Here is a 17,369-nt window from a genome sequence, read left to right as displayed (position 1 = left end):
CAACCTAAGGAAGTCTCTTTGCCAATATGTAGGCATGTCAACTGAGTGGTTCAGTGTGATAATGCTCTCATCTCTAGTTCAAAAGGTTATGTGTTTGAATACCCAGCTCTGCAAGATATTCTGTAATTGTGGTGATTTTTGTATCGGCTTAATGAATGGTTGCTGGGCTGTTCCACGATCAAATTCTGAATTTGATCTCTGTTGAAAAGTTACAGGAATACAAAGTCAAAGTGTAAAAAAATTCTTAGCATAGTATTTTTCTCTTGGTTGCTTTTTAACCCAGCAGCTGAGTGGAGTAGTGGTTAGAGCCAAGAAATGTCAAATGGAAGGTTCCTGGTTGGATCCCAACTTCAGCAAATCATGCATTAGAAATGTGTGTGATTCTGGAGATTTTTGCATTGTGCTTACTGAATGGAGGTGGGGCTTTTTCCTCAATCAAATGTTGATTTGCATCTTTGTTGAAACGTTACAAAATATGAAGTTGATCATGATAACAGCTGTGCTCAGCTTGGTATGTCCCTTTGTTGCCTGTAATGTTGTGGCTGAGTGGTGCAGTGGATGGCACATTGAACTGTGAAACAGAAAATCATGGGTTCAAAGCCGTGCAGAGAGAATGTGATCTGTGCTTGCTCTGTGAGGTCTCTGGGTTGTGCAGTGGTTGCTGTGTTTGACTTTGTAATTGTTGCTTGCAGCATTTATATTTTATTGTTATTATATTTTATATTTTAGACCTTTATACTGAGGTACTTCAGCTTGAGAATTAATTATTGGGTTGCCAAGACACCAGGGTTACACCCCTAATCTTTACGAGAATTGCACTGGATTTTTAATGACCACAGAGAGTCAGGACCTCGGTTTAACATTTAATCCGAAAGACAATGCCTTTTTACAGTACAGTTTCCCCATCACTATACTGGGGCGTTAGGACCCACATAGACCAGGTGAGCACCTCCTGCTGGCCTCACAAACACCTCTTCCAGCAGCAACCTTTATTTTCCCCAGGAGGTCTCCCATCCAGGCTCAACCCTGCTTAGCTTCAGTGGGTAATCAAGTGAGAGCTGCAGGGTGATATGGCTGCTGAAGATTAATGATTTTACTTAAAATAAAATAAAATTTTAATGAACATTTGCATCCTTAATATTAGTATTGTGTATTAACCGTTTTATAAAAGCATAAAGACACTCGAGGCTGTGCCATTTTGTAACTATAGTCACGACTGAACCCCCTTCAATGATGACTATTTTCAAAATATATCACAGCCTTTTGAACCTTATTGCTTAATTAATCCTTTAAGATGTGCAGTGTTTAATGACATGTGTTTTATTAATATTTAATGATTGAAAATTGTGTGCACTTTGCTTTAAAGATTGATAAAATTCCAGATGTGCATTTATCATTGTCTTAAGAGATACATTTTTCCCATTTTTTTTTTTGTGTATCTCAGATCAGAGTGAGACTACTCTGTGGAGACTACAGTGTTGTTCAAAAGTCCATAATGAAAATCTGAGATTCTAAAACTACAAATAAACAGAACGTTTTAAATTTTTTACAAATTTTAAAACAAAAAACAAACAATATGATGTACAATTAATCAAATAATTAAGATTCTGCACTCTTTCTAGGTCACTAATGCAAATGTGTAAAATTGACCATGTTAACTAATTTGTACGGAAGGTCAGATTTCCTTGCTTCCATTGAAGCACACATGATTCTCTGTAAATTGTAAAAAAAAAAAGAAGAAAAAAAAAAAGAAAGAAAATGCAAAATAGAAGCTTTTTCACAAGTGAACCCTATTGTATGAGTTGAGATCAATTACCGCTAGAAAGTCTGAGCACAACAGCATCAGGTTAAGTCTAAGTATAATCTGGCAGACAGCTGTAAGGGGGTCTGTATTTCACAACCTTTCTTCTTTACAGCCTCAAAATTCACAGATCTGTTCTTGCAGCTATGCGTGTAAAAAAAAAATAAAAAATAAAAAAAAACCTTACAAATTGTTTTGTATGGAGTCTTGAGGCAGTGGCATATTGAAGAGTGTGAACTAGGGAAGGTCATCCAGTGGGCAAATCACTAGTTTCTGTGGCCACTAATGCAAACACTCATTTCAGCTGCGTCCCGGTCAGATCCCCTCATCAAGGCTTCTTAGCTTGCAGAAAGTGACACTTTATTGACTGGCCATCGACCGTTTAGGTGCTGGAGATATTTTTTCTCTCTCTTTCTCTCTGCCCCTTTCCCTTTTTCTCTTTCAGTCTCTCTTTATTTTTTCTCTTCTCTTTCTTTATCTAGTTTGGGCCCTCTCCATCATTGTCATGTGTTGTTTTTGTGGCCTTGTTTTGTTAATTTTTTTCTCTGTGCTATATACCGTGAACACCATTTGATGTTCTCTCCATCTTGTTTGTCCTCATCTCATTTCTTGTCATCCTCTACTCTTCATCTCCCTCCATTCTCACTCACTCTTCTTCCATTATATTTCTGAGAGCAGCTCTATCATGAGTGTTATTATGGGTGCCATCAGGGGCAGATCATAGTCAGAGCTGGAGATCAGTACTATGTTTGTTTCTGTGAATTTAAGAGGCTCTGGACCTCTGAAGCACTTCTCATTGGTGATTGACTAATTCAATGTCATTCAAAATCTAATTTAAAATTGGAAATAAACAGAATGTTTAGGAACATTGTGATATAAACTGAATAAGAAATATTTTGGAATCCAAACTATTTCTAGGTCATTAATCAAATAAGCAAATTGTAACACTGACCATGTTAACTTTTTTGTACAAAAGGTCAGACTTCATTGTTCCCATTGAAGCACACCAGATTGAGGAATTGAGTAGTCCGTGCCAGCTCAAATGCATGAGTGCTATCATTAAAGCGAAGGGAGGATGTATCAAATACTTAGAAATTGTGAAAATAGAATTTGTAATGAAAACAACTGTATTCAATTTGAAAATTTAAAGTAGAAGCATTTCTCAAGTGGATTCACATTTGAACCCCACTATGTTATTTATTTGTCAGACTGTCAGACTTTTGGGGCATGGGGGTATTCTTGTTTGTTTTTATTGTGTGTATTGTACCCAGCAGTACCAGCACAGTGCTCATTTCTAGTTGACCCTTGTGCTGTGTAATGTCCCAGAATGAAACTGACTCACAGATTTGCTGCTGGGTCTTAGAGCACTCAATGGAAGACTTGCAGTGAGCACTACCTAATCTGGTCAAAGCTGGGAAAAGTTTTAAACCATAATTCCTCCCTTAATTCTTCTCGCCTTAACCCTTGAAGAAGGGCAGCCCATTTTGGACCTCTTTCCAGAATTTTGCTCGATGGCTGTAATTCCTCTTCCCAATTCAAACCCTCATCTGGCTTTCAAAGAACTGTCCAAAAGTTGTCAGCCAGTTGAAAAAAGGGCCCCAGGAGCACTCCACAAAATTAGACACCTTCGCTCCGCGCCACTGTCGTCAGCGGATTGCTGTAATTACATGTGCAAATGGATCATTGGCAAGGTCTTCTGTGCTGTCAGGTGTGGACAGAAGAGGCAAAGTGCCAAAGAGTGTTTTCTGACATGCTCTTTCCAGTGGGACTGGGACACTCGAGGAGCCTTATTTGTGTAAAGTAGGTTTTAACTGCCCCAATGTGGCGAAGGCTCAGCTGGTGAGCACATGATTGCAGCATTGAGAGGCTGGTATTGTATTGATGGTGCAGGTTCATGGGTCAAATTTTAAAGCTGACAATATGTCTTACAAAAATATTATAAAATGTCCAGTACACACAGATTAAAGGTTTCACATTTGAATGTTTATACCATTTTTTACAATGATGCATCATATAAAATTTACGGAGCCCCTTAGAGGGCAGGGTGGGAAATTTTATTTTGAAGTTTTATTTTATTTCAAGTTACTACAGTATTATTATAGTAAAACCATGGTTTCCACCAAAAAAAACAAATATGGTTAGCCTACAACAGTCATTGTTACTATAATATTACTATAGAAAAAAACTAAGCCAAAAACTTTGGTTACTAATGTCTTCAATATTACTATAGTAAAACCATAGTTAAACAATTGTATTTGTATAGTAAAACCATAATAATTACAACATTTTGTTTTGTTTGTTTGTTTACCATAGCTTTTGTTTTCCTGTATTATCATGGTTCCTCTACGAATATCATGGTTAAAATATGGTCAAATTTATTGCGAGGGAATGCAAAAGGGGAAAAAATTCCTGCCCTGTCCTCTAAGGGGCTCTGAAAAATTCAAAGAAAGAAAGAAACTTTTTCTGAAAAAGTCACTGGGTTTCCATTAAAATATTAAGCATTTTTAGAATCAGAATCAGAATCAGAATGAGCTTTATTGCCAAGTGTGCTTACACATACAAGGAATTTGTCTTGGTGACAGGAGCTTCCAGTACACAATAATACAAAACAGCAACAAGACTTTTAAAAATAATTAAAAATGGAATAAAAAAAAATTTAAAAAAATATTGAAAAGAAAATAAAGTATATATAGAATGGACAATAGACTATATATATATATATATATATATATATATATATATATATATATATATATATATACACATACTTACACACATACATACCACACATACATAGTGCACTATATATCGGTTATATATAGTGCAAGTTAATGTAATGGCAGAAGAGGTTGGATGTGTTGGATAATATAAAAAGACTAAGCTGTGTATTGCACATTAATTATTGCCCAATGGGGCAGTTTTAACTGTTCATGAGATGGATAGCCTGCAGGAGGTGTTGGTGTTTGTGTTAAGTGAAGGTCAGAGCGGGTGTGGGGTGTGAAATTGGGCCTTTCAAATCTACAGTAGAAAACATTCAGGTCGTCAGCCAGTTGTTGATCCACCACAGGGTTGGGAGTAGGAGTCCTGTAATTCGTAAGTTGTTTCATGCCACTCCACACTGATGCAGGGTCGTTCGCTGAAAACTTGTTTTTCTGCTTCTCAGAGTATCTTCTTTTAGCCACTCTGATTTCCTTATTCAGTGTGTTCCTGGCCTGATTTTACAAGACATAAAGTCCCTGTAAGCATCATCTTTGGCCTGACGAAGCTGACTGAGTTCTGCTGTAAACCATGGTTTGTCATTGTTAAATGTTAAATAAGTCCTAGTAGGGATGCACATATCCTCACAGAAGCTGATATATGATGTAACAGTATCTGTGAGCTCATCTAGATTGGTGTCTGCAGCTTCAAAAACACTCCAATCAGTGCAGTCAAAGCAGGCTTGTAGTTCCAGCTCTGCTTCATTGGTCCACACTTTACAGTCCTTAATACAGGCTTAGCAGATTTTAGTTTCTGTCTGTAGTTTGGAAAAAGATGAACCAGATTGTGATGAGAGAGTCCCAAAGCTGCTCTAGGGACAGAGCGATATGCATCCTTTATTGTTGTGTAGCAGTGATCCAGTATATTACTGTCTCAGGTGGGGCGTGTAATGTGCTGTTTGTATTTGGGCAGTTCACGTGTGAGGTTTTCTTTGTTAAAATCCCCAAGAATAATAATAACTGAGTCCGGGTATTGTTGTTCCATGTCTGTGATTTGATCAGCCAGCTGTTGCAGCACAGCAGTCAAAGACGCGTTTGCCGCGATGTAAACACTCACCAGAATAAACGAGGAAAACTCCCGCGGCGAGTAGAAAGGCTTTCAGTTAATAAAGAGCGCTTCAAAATTAGGACAGCACATCTTCTTTAACGTTGTTACATCTATACACCAACTTTCATTGATGTAAAAGCATGTTCCACTGCCTCTCGTTTTCCCCGTTAACTCCGCAATGTGATCCACTCTGAACAGCTGAAAGCCCGGCAGATGTAACACGCTGTCCGGAATGGCTTCACTCAGCCAGGTTTCTGTGAAGCACAAGGCAGCAGAGGTTGAAAAGTCCTTGTTTGTGCAGGTGAGGAGATGTAGTTCTTCCGTTTTGTTAGGAAGAGAGTGGAGATTCGCTAGATGAATGTTCGAAAGCCGCACCGACGGAGCCTGACAAGCACGCCTGCTCGTCTCCCTCGCCTGCGTCTCTTGAACAGCACAGCTGCGCCTCCAACTAAAATGTCCAGCAAAACGTCTGAATATTCAAAAACTGGGAAAAGATTGACTGGTATATGCTGTCGAATGTTCAGCAGTTCATCTCTGGTAAAACTGACTGGAAAAAGATTACTAAACACAGGACAAACAAACAAAAACAACAAAACAATAGGAGCGCTCCACACCGAGGCGGCTATCCGCTGCGCCATCATGATGTATTTCATGATGTATTTTAATGCACATTTCTGAAAATTTGACTAAAGAAAATACGAAACATCGTGCATTTCCATGAACTGTAAATGCGCATTATCTTGAAGGAGCCTGCCTTTTTGTCCTGGAGCAGCTGAACGAACTATTTGCTTCAGGGAGAGATGTATTTGCTGTAATATAGTAATTGTACAATATGTTATTAAATGCTGCCAGGTGGTATTGCAGAATAAGTGAAAAAGCTCACATAATGAGGGTTCAAATGGTTATTCCCATTCGCCGACAGCCTCCATATAACTGGGAGTGCCCGTGCTCAAAACAGTTCTGGTGGATTGTGAGGACCCACCTTAACGATGATCTGTGGGTGAAGCAATTTCGACTAATCAGGGCTACATTTGAAGAATTGTGTGCCATGGTCAGACCTTTCATTGAGCCAGTCAAGCTCTCACCTATACCATCCGACGAGTGCATTGCCATCGCGCTTTACAAATGGTCATGACAAATCATCGTTCATGCGAATAAGCCATTTCCATCACTTTAATGCGCATTTTAACTAATGTGAAACTCTAGAAAATCCACCTCCTCCTAACGCATTACATTTTTATTCGCATATCAAGCGTTTCCATTCAGGATTTCTTATGCGCATTTTCAAAATGTGCATAAGAAATCCTGAATGGAAACGCTTGATTTGTCAAAATAGCTGGATGGAAACACAGCTAATAAAGATGATTCCTAAGCACACACATCATTATAAAATGTTTCATGAACCGTATCGAAGATTCTAGCGTCATTAGTGCATGGAAACCAGTGGAAATCCAAGTATTCACTTACAGGCTATCATCTTTCTATGGTCAGCATTATGCCACCTACATTCTCTATTGATTCAGAGATGAAGTGCCCTCTCCATCTATGGATATTCACTTGACCTTTGTGTCCCTCTTAGCATGTTCTTGTGTGGTGGCATTCTTCCAACAGGCAGATAAGGGATTTGTGCCTTCCTTCAATTATTCCATTATGTTTATTTGTTTTTTAATAGCAGCCTATCACAACATTGCATTACAGTATCATGTTTACAGGCAATGGAGGCCTATGTGTTTTACACCATATCATGATATCAGAATGCAAAACAATACACATTTTAAAATGTGACCTTTTGGATCTCATTACTTTTGTATCAGAGAATGTTTCACTGTGATGCGATAAACCTCTTCCATTTCAAAAATGTTGCCCATGTTAATCTGAACTGCTTTTCATTAGATTACCCAGGAATCATCTTCCATTTATTCATTGTGAACATTACCAAGAATACCACTCAAGAAAATCACGTGGAATTCATTTCCATCTCATGCTCATGTATGAAACAATATAATTTGTCTCTGACAAAGAGTAGACCACTTGTCAGTGTGTGCAAATGCGGTGAAACAAAACAACTTACAATGTAGTCATTTTCATCCAGTCTCTTGGTACTATTTTCAAATTGCTCATGTGATCACAGATGCACTGTACAGTTCCTCTGACCCAGACTGGAAAACTACACTCATTTTTGCTTTCTGTTTTGAAGGTTAGGCTCCATACACTTTGCAGGAAAGGGGTGGCTTCCATTCATCATCTGTCTGACAGGCTGTGTTGTGTCCTAAATCCCATACCCCCCCCCAACACCACCACTACCACCACCACCCTTTCTTTCTCTTTAGTTTCTGCACAAGTAGGTTTGTCCCATTATGGACACTTTCTTGGACACTTAACATCTGTCTTGTGTTTTTCATTTGAATATCTACTTTCCTTCTAAGATTTACTGTGAAACAGTGGCAGGCCGTGCATTTACAGTCTAGGCCTTCAGTGTAATTCATGCCATTAAGAAAACACAGTTTCACAATGAATAAGACATACTATGTCTTTGGGCATCATACATTATGTCGCATCTAACTAGTAATACCAACTGACATTTTAAAAACACGTCCACGCACGAAACCAGAACTTGAAATTACACTTGATGCTCAAGCAAGCCTAATTTTAACTGCAGCATGACTGTTTGTGAAATGAACGTCTCCCGAACAGACACTCAAAAATCATAATTTTTCATATGAATCTACCAAGGAGGTCTATAATCTATCTAATAATATTTGCGATTTAAATGTTGCTTGCAATAAATTTCGTTTTGTCAGGGTACATGATTCCATTCAAGTTGTATGTGGGATATTCCTACTTGATATCTCCGACCATAAATACATTCCATTCCCCGATATTCGGAAGATGATGTGTAAGGAAACAAAACTGCAATGCTCCTGTTAGATTAGCAGGGGTTTGACTCTCATTAGAGATGTCTCCTAGCAACCCAGCTGATAAACAATGCTGCAGCGCTAGCATTTGTGCTTCAGGTGTACGATTATCAAAAGAGATTATAATGTTTTATACAGCTGTTTCTGCAGGCATTTGTTAAACAAGCTTTAATATCATGTAATGTGGAAACGAACTCATTTATTGATAAATAAAGTGAATGTTTATCGCTTACTTTGTATATCTCCCTGAGTGTTGACATGTTTGTGTGACATCATGCCCCTGCATCTTGGCGAAATTGGAGTTGAGAATTTCTGCACAAGCCTACAAGTTGTAATTCTGACTTCAAGATGCATTCCATTGCACTTTTTCTAGTAGGAAGTTGGAAAATCCAACTTTCTGAGTTTAATGTTTAAAATGTAATTTACACTTAGAAAACTCCTGATGTTGCTAAAACAATGCAAAAAGTACTTACCAATTTATTTGAAGTGAAAATCAGTCCTCTTTTCCTGTTTACTAAATTAAGCAATCACACAGTCATACAGAACATCTCATGTTTTTAAATCCATAAGGATCTCTTTCTCAACGGCAATACCAGCAGTGATGACAGACGACTCATCAGACAGCTTGATCTTATGCTTAAAAATACATAGGAAAAAGGTGATTGAGAATGAAAGGATGAAAAATATTTATTTATTTGGCATGTTAGGCCAGCAGAGAAGGCTTTTCTGGCCCTGAGAAATCACCACTGCTGTGAAATCAATTCTTGTGCTTGGTATGTGCCTACAATTCTACAAAAATGTTAATGTACAAGCAAAAATTAAATCAGATTTTCATTTTTAAGTCTTTTTAAGTTATGAATCATGTCAAAATCACATGAAAGATTCTTCATTCACAGAAAACAAGTTGCAGTGGACTTAATGGATGCTTTCATTAGACTTCTGTAACCATTACCCACAAAACAAGCATTGTCATTGCATTTTTGTATAAAGCTTAACTTAGATATTCATAAACAAGGTGAGAAGCCCAGGATCTTTTTGGCAGTGGTTGGAGATGAAAGCGCAGGGGGTTGGTGATCAACCATGTTTCTGGTCAGGGGTAATCAATTCAGAGAGGGATCATCTAACCATGAGATAGAGATAATTGTTACTGCCCCTCCCCTCCTCTACGTATCTCATTTCCTCACCCAAGGGTCCAGCCACAGCCTTAAGGAGCTGGGTGATGGGTTAATCATCTCAGGACATGATACTGAACCTGGGATGTATTTGGAGTAATGCTTGATCTATTAGGGAATGCTTATGACGGTCATTGGAAGTCATTGTGTTATCAGGGCTACAAATTAAAAGAATAGTTCATCCAAAAAAGAAAATTCCACCATCATTTACTTACTGTCATGTTGTTCCAAACATGTATGACTTTCTGAGGAACACAAAAGGAGGAATTTTGAAGAATGTTCTGGTTGTTTTTCCATGCATTCACAAAGAATGTGGACTGGAGCTTTCAAGCTTTGAAAAGGATGCAAAAGCACCAGTAGTCCATACGAAAATAGTGAATTGTTTTTTTGAGTTGACTGATCCAGTCTCAAGTTCAACTCAATGATTTGATCTGAATTATCCAGTTTCATTTTCATTGATCCATTCACCCTTGTTGTTGCTCTCTAGAATGGTTTGAAAATTATTTGCAGTGGATCAGCATTTGGCCAGTTTTTAGTGAGCTTTTTTTGGCAAACAACTGAAGACACTGACAAAACAAGCAGTTTGAGGGAGTTGGTGGGTTTATAGGGAAACAGCAACTGGCTATGTGTCAGCTGTCACTGACAGGTAAGTTCATACAGATGAAACATATCTGCATGGTGAAGATCAGTGGTTATGGTAGCAATCCTCAATCCTAGCAACAATACATATATGGGGAAAAAATATATATGTTCTGCTCCTGTTACTGTATAACTTTTATAAGCATATTTGGAAAATATAATAGAAAGCGTCTTTGAAATATTGTTTAAAAGACTTCTGCATTCTGATGCAATTCTGATTCCAAGTCTGGCCCACCTGACATTTCAGTTTATTGGGTCATCCTTGTTTGGAGTCTAAACCTTTAAGTCCCTAATAAGATCTGTGAATACAGAATGTGGCTTTGCATTCAGTAGACTCTGCCTCATCTTTTCTATGTGTTCTTCCAAGAGTGGAGAATTTGACAAAGCTTAAAATAGGTAAAATAAAGGAAGAAAATATCTTTTACTTAATGGTAAAACTCTCAAAGCAAGAAAGCTCCTTTTTTACTGTATTTTTATTGTACCGTGAGGGTAAGAATCAAAATTATTTTTTCCTGATTCCTTCGGTCAAGCCCAACAAAACGTATATCCAATTTCACTTCCATCTATAACATTTTTCTGGCATTTTGAATTTTTGAAAAATTATTAAATTAATTATTAAAATATTATAGAGTATATTAAAGGCTAGAGTAAAATTGTGACATTTTCTGAATCCTTCGGTGCCCCATAATGATATGGTCACATTGATTTTCATTTCTGGAAGAAAACTTTTTTATCAAGTATATTTTTTTGAAAAACCTACTTTTTCGAACTTGTCCTAGGTCATTTCCCCAGTTCACGCAAAATGTCTAGAAACAGTGCTGGCAAAAAGTTATCAAAAGAATTGTGATATCTTAAATAGTTCAGAGGATATAAGCAAATACGTTTTTGGGTGTGGCCTATAATGACTAATTGGCCTGTATTTTGTGAACGAAATACACACACCTCCATCGGACTCTAGGTGGTGCTATATAAAGTACCTTTACGTTTTGGCTCAGATCTTTGCAACCATAAGGGCTAGAATAATTATTAAAAAATAATTTTTTGCCTCTGATTCCATGGGTCAAGATGAAGAAACGTCCATCTTCGATTTCATTTCCGCCCTGAAAAATTTTCTGCCATTTTGAATTTTCTGAAAAACCTACTTTTGCAAACTCCTCCAAGGCCGTTTGTCCGATGTGCTCGAAATTATGCACGCATCATCTAGGGATCGTCCTGACAAAAATATGTTTTCAGATTTTTGATTTGTTAAATCGTTTCAAAGGTATAAGCTAATTAATTCTTTGGGCATGGCCCAAATGTACTTAATGGCCTATATCTTCTGAACGCAAAGTTGGAATACTTTTATATCAAAACATTTTGAGGATGTATGCTAAGTTTCATCCAATTTCGCTAATACGGGGTGCTACAGCTAAAAATTCCTTATAACTCCGCAACCGTTTGAGTAAAACATTTAAAATTGGCATGCATCATCTTTGGGTCACGTGCTAACATATCCTTACAAAAACGATTAGACAAACCAACAAAAATGGCTGCCAGCAGGCAATAAAATTTCAGCAGCTAATAACTTGTGTTGCAAATGGCAGATCGTTACAAAATTTACTGTGCTCTTACAGCTCGCCAAAATTAGGCTGTATACAAAATTTGGGGGAAATCGTCCACAAGATGGTGCTATAATGGGCTAATTTTCATTTTTGCTAATAACTTATCTATAAGGGCTAGAATCAAAATATTTCCTCTGAATCCTTGAGTCAAGACGAACAAAATGTATAGCTCTGATTTTATTTCCGCCCCTAAACATTTTCTGCCATTTTGGATTTTCTGAAAAACCTTATTAAGTCCTCCAAGGCCATTTGTCCGATTTGCTCGAAATTTTGCACGTATCATCTAGGGACCGCCCTGACAACATTTTATTTTTATTTTTGATTTGTCAAATTGTTTCGAAGATAAGCCAATTAATTATTTGGGTTTCAACTGTAACTACAACTATGCCTTTATTTGTGTGTACAACGTCCAAACATGACAACTTAAACCATATAGACATCAGGATAGTCTGAGGACATGTGCCAAATTTAATAAATTTCCTCTTGTCTACAGCAAATAAAAATATTTATTTGAACTGTAATTTAAAGATGTTAGGATATACTACTGATTTTGTCCACTAGATGGAGCAGCAAGTTAAGAAATTCAATTAAATCCTCTGAGTTATTGCTCTTGTAATGTATTATTTGTGCAGTAAAAATAGCAACAGCTATCCAAAAAATGAAGAGCCCTATGAAATCTGTTTAAGTTTTTCCTCAAGTTCAGTTCTTCCTGATTTAATTGTCCAACAATTCAAAATGTAATTCATGCATGGTAAATCAAGCATGTATTACCGATTATGTCCACTAGATGGAAAATCCTCTTTGACTTAGCTTTTTGCTCTTTTAATGTGCTGTTGTCCAGCAATCCAAAATCTTTTCTTCTTCTTCTTCATCATCATCATCCATTGTCATTCTGTTTTCATTCTAATAAATTTCTAATTTTGCAACTGTGATAAAAAATCTATGGAAGAAATGTTACACAAAACAGCTGTGTCCACAGCATCCACAGGATCTATTGTGTCCAATGTAATTATTTTGGCCATGTCCTAGCCATACATGCTTGGATCCTGATGATTGCCGCTTGCGGCTATATTTTCTTTTTGTTATGTTTTGTTGAATGAAAAATAGAGAATAAAAACTTTTTTATAAAAAAAATTAATGGGACAAAATAATGCAAAAACAGTGACTGAAACACCTGTGAAATAAATATTTCTCTATATGGATAATGGAAGTACACACTAATTTAGATAATACAATTCATAAGTCTAACTTTCTTTTGTTTTTGTTTTATCTGCCTGCCTTTCTTTTTCCATATCTCTGTCTTTGTGATCGAAGTTTTAAAAATAGCACCTCATAATGGAGGGTCAGGATCCAAAGGGGGAACGGTGATCCTCCGAGGAAACAACGTAATTTAAATTCCATGGCATGCGGGATTGCTTTTCCCCATCCACTGATAAGGGCAGATATGCGATAGTGAGGGGTTTTAAGCTGCGGCTCCTGGGAAGTCTCTATCGCCAGGGAACAGGAGCAGCAAATCAGAAATCATCATGATGAAATGAGGGGTGAGGCTGAGGAAAGATCAGTGGGGGATTTGAACTCATGAGAGCCAGAGCCTGAGACAAAGAGAGAATGACAATTATGTCTGTCCTCTGGCTCTCCATCTATTTATGAATGTGATAGAGACAGAGAGAGTCGGGTATGATTGCCTGCTCATCTTGCCCAGAGTAAAGTTTGTAAAACACTTGAAAGCTTATGTTGTCTTGTCTCGTGTTTGTGTATCCAAGCAGGGAACGAGGGTTCTGCAGAGAATGGACAAAAGGAGACATCCACCTGTGACATTTGCCAGTTTGGGGCGGAGTGTGACGTGGATGCAGAAGATGTCTGGTAAGACCAAAAGAAACCCGCAAAATGGATTGCCATCTTTTAGAGAGCTAATATCACTAAAAAGAATAACACCGCCCTAACCAGGTGCAACACATAACATGTATGTTTTTGTCCTAACCAGCTGCTACCATGGCAAGCGATGAGTGATAAGACATTTTGTCAATCGTTTGGTATCTATTTCTGCAGGGTTGTGCTAGGAAGTCCCGCCCACTGTCAAATCTCATTAGTCCAAAATATAGCTTCATTATACATCAAATGCATTACCAAGTTATAAGCATTTCTCCAGTGGCTGGAACTGATAAAAAAACTGAGTTAATTTGTCTGCTCTTTCTGGTCAGTAACAACCGGAGATTGCTTTTTATGGTTACATGGAATATTTGCCACTAGAGCAAAGGTCTGGTACTTGAACGAATCTCAGTTCTAATATGAACTTCGAGAACTTGCCAGAGATAAATGACCAATAAAAAAGTGAATTTCAGATGAGAAAGAAACAAGGCCAATTATGACCGTTTTAACTTTGCTAATGAATGACTTCCTTGCTCCAGCACAGAAAACTCATTAATATTCACAAATAAATTCGCAGAGGTCCTTTGGGTGCTCAACAAACACTTTGCTCTTTTAACAAAATATATTTTTTAAACAGTTAGTTCCAGTCCTCTGAGCTGATTGGACAAGTGGCATTTTAAGAGTGCAGATATTTAGTTTAAGAGTACTGGGATGCTTCACTGTTTGCATCATTCCTCCAATTCCAGTCTCTCAGTCTGTGCATTGCTTGCTGCTTTGGCTTTGTTTGGAACTATTTTCATTAACAGAGCAAAAATAGACAAAATAACTGGACATATTGTGTCTAAAATGTATGTTACTCGATATTAACTTGCTGCTTATAGAACATTTCAGTCATGACAATTCTCTGAAAGATTTTTGCATGTTAATGTGGGTATGACATATTGATAGAATATTGGTCTTGGCAGATTAAATCTACTACACTGCTGCTGCTGCTGCTGCAGAGCAATTTGGAGACTTGCTACTGCTAGAAAATACACACATATGGAGTTAGCATATGGACATGCTGTGCAAGACATGCTGCATCGAGCATGTATGACATGCTGCTGCACAAACAGACATTACAAACAATCCCACAACAAGGCAGGGAAGCTGCACAACACATAACACAACCCCCTAACTAAGCAGATCTATCGCCAAGACTTATGTACTGCTGCTGCTCTGAAGAGCCATGTGCATCGAGTGTATGCTAGCTAGGTATGCCTTGGCATCTGGCCGAATGGCATAACACTATTGAACTAAATTTCTATATGTGCCTCAGCCTGCTTAGCTGAATAGCTTAAACGGCTAGTGACCTAGCTCATAATGCGTACCTGAGCCAGGAAAGCCCGGTGGTTATATATTTAGTGACTTTGAATATCTATGTGTGGATTTATTTAATCTATTGACTTAAAATAGCGATGTGTACCAGCCAGATTTGGGTAAGGCTTACCTTTTTAAAAGATGCACTTCTATGTGTCATGGCCAAAAGCAGACCTTATCATGTAAGTTTTTAGAGGAAAGCCCCAGCAAACCACCTGAGAAAATAGCATTTTCAGAGAAAACTCTTGCAGCGCGCTGCTGAGAAACCATCTTATCTGCAAAACTGTGCCATTTAAATGTTATACAAAGAGAGAGAGACACAAGTTGATTGGCAACCGATTACAAGTCAGAGGACCAATCAGCTTATACCATGCAAGCCGATTGGCTTAAAATGTCACATGTGAGCAAGACGATTGGCTAACAGAACAAGTCAAAGAATCTGTCAACTTGTGCTACATAGAGTTGCATGGCTAAACTTTGGTCATTTGTATAAAAGCAATATCACACTCGAAAATGTGCTGATTACGGTCGAATCACATTCAGTCCAACACCACTCTTGCTCGTTTGATATTGCCTCATCGCATGACAAATTATCATAATTTCTAGAGATACTTCTTCTATTCAGGCTTTTCCTCTCAAGGTAATGTAAACCTGTTAAAATCATAATTCACATCATATACTGTATTTAAGACCCGCACATGGTTATGGCAAGGAGGTTTTTGTTGCCCTGGGAGACAGTGAACTGCTCTAACTGTCAACAGGAGTGAAGGAGACTGCCCTTTAAGAAAGCATCTCTCTCTGTCTTCCTCCCTCCTGCCTATCTCTCTCTCTTTAGCCATCTGAAGGAAATTACATGTGTGCCTTGGCAAAGACAGCCTGTAGATTCGCTAAAGATTCAGCAAGCACTAGCTGAAGAGCCCAGAGCCAAGGTGTTTGGAGGCATCAAAATGAAACAGCCCAGCTCTCTCCCTCCTCTGAGATATCTGCCCGATTTGAGGCGTTTATGCTTGAGTCGTATGGATGGTCCCGAGGCAGGCCCTCTCTCTGATGCACTTGACTGCAGATGACTCACTCACCTCCCTGTTCCTCTCCCCCCAACAAATGTCACTGCCCTTTTGTCTCTCTCTCACACTGAATCCTTCTGTTTTCTTGCATCATTTGAAAGGATTACTGAAAAAATGAGATGAAAGATTATAAATAAAATCAATTCTGTAAGCTGCACTAATAACATTTGTGTGTGTGTCTGTGCACTGATTTTGTGTAGTGACAAGCATTCAACACTGAATATGTGGCCGAGTGTGGCTAGAGAGATTGAAGTATACTGTAAAATGTGGTAACCTGCTATTTTTAACTGATATAACCCTTAAAATAATATTTGTTGGTGTATTCTAATGTATTTAAGTTGATTTAGTGATGCTAAATTATATTTTTACTTGAATCAATCCAGTTAACTTTTTCAATTACAATTTTTAAGGTGCATACGCATTTATTTCAGTGTATGCAAGTATGTATGCTATATGTGGAGTATGGAAGTGAGGTGTGGGGTCTACTCAGTTGGGACAAGTATCCAACAGAAGCTTTAAACAAAGAATTCTGCAAATTTATCCTAAATTACAAAGGACAACACCAAACAATGCATGAGGCCTGAATGATTATTAATATACCAAAATTATTTTTAGATGCATTGTAAGGTGAAGCCATTTGTCATCACGAAAGGGATTTGCAACTGAACACTCCCCTCATCTGACACTGGCTGAACAAACATGTAGTCCCGCTCCAAACCCACATAAATGGTTGAGCCAATGATGTTTAGCCAGTGTTCCTATGTCAGACTATTTAGGATACTTAAAGGTGCTGTTAGCGATTTTAGCTATTCTAAAATTTCCACAAGCTGAGCCGTTGGATTAGCCACGCCCCTCTTTCCAAAACCCTGCACTTCAAAGATACCAAATTAACTTTATTGAGACCGATATTGAGCAGAAACGGTTGTCAAAAACAACAGCGGCAAAGTAGTGCTCTCAGCTGACAACTGTTATGAGCAACACGGCATAAAATTGGCATTAAGCCTCAATAATCCGCTACAACGACAATACTATGAGAATGCGCAAAATTATTGACAGGCAGAACATATCAGAGACCACAGCCCACGGACACATTTTTGTTTGCTGTTTACAGAGTCTAGTGCTGTGCCTGAGTTTGGTGAGATACT

The 17,369-nt window shown here is 38.0% G+C and overlaps 1 protein-coding gene across 2 annotated transcripts in view; it reads left to right on the top strand.

The window, feature by feature from the left end:
* tmeff2a (transmembrane protein with EGF-like and two follistatin-like domains 2a) overlaps positions 1 to 17,369 on the top strand; it is a 114,167-nt gene that overhangs the window by 82,548 nt on the left and 14,250 nt on the right. Inside the window, exon 5 of one of the 2 annotated variants that reach the window (XM_051708160.1) lies at positions 13,699 to 13,795. In XM_051708160.1, coding sequence (XP_051564120.1) covers positions 13,699 to 13,795 — 97 coding nt within the window. Of the gene's footprint in view, positions 1 to 13,695; positions 13,796 to 17,369 lie in introns of both variants that reach the window. The other variant, XM_051708159.1, reaches the window with a different exon arrangement.

Source organism: Myxocyprinus asiaticus, chromosome 10 (genome assembly GCF_019703515.2).
Source record: "Myxocyprinus asiaticus isolate MX2 ecotype Aquarium Trade chromosome 10, UBuf_Myxa_2, whole genome shotgun sequence".
In the NCBI taxonomy this organism is placed as follows: Eukaryota; Metazoa; Chordata; class Actinopteri; order Cypriniformes; family Catostomidae; genus Myxocyprinus; species Myxocyprinus asiaticus.
This window is presented reverse-complemented; position numbering and strand designations above follow the sequence as displayed.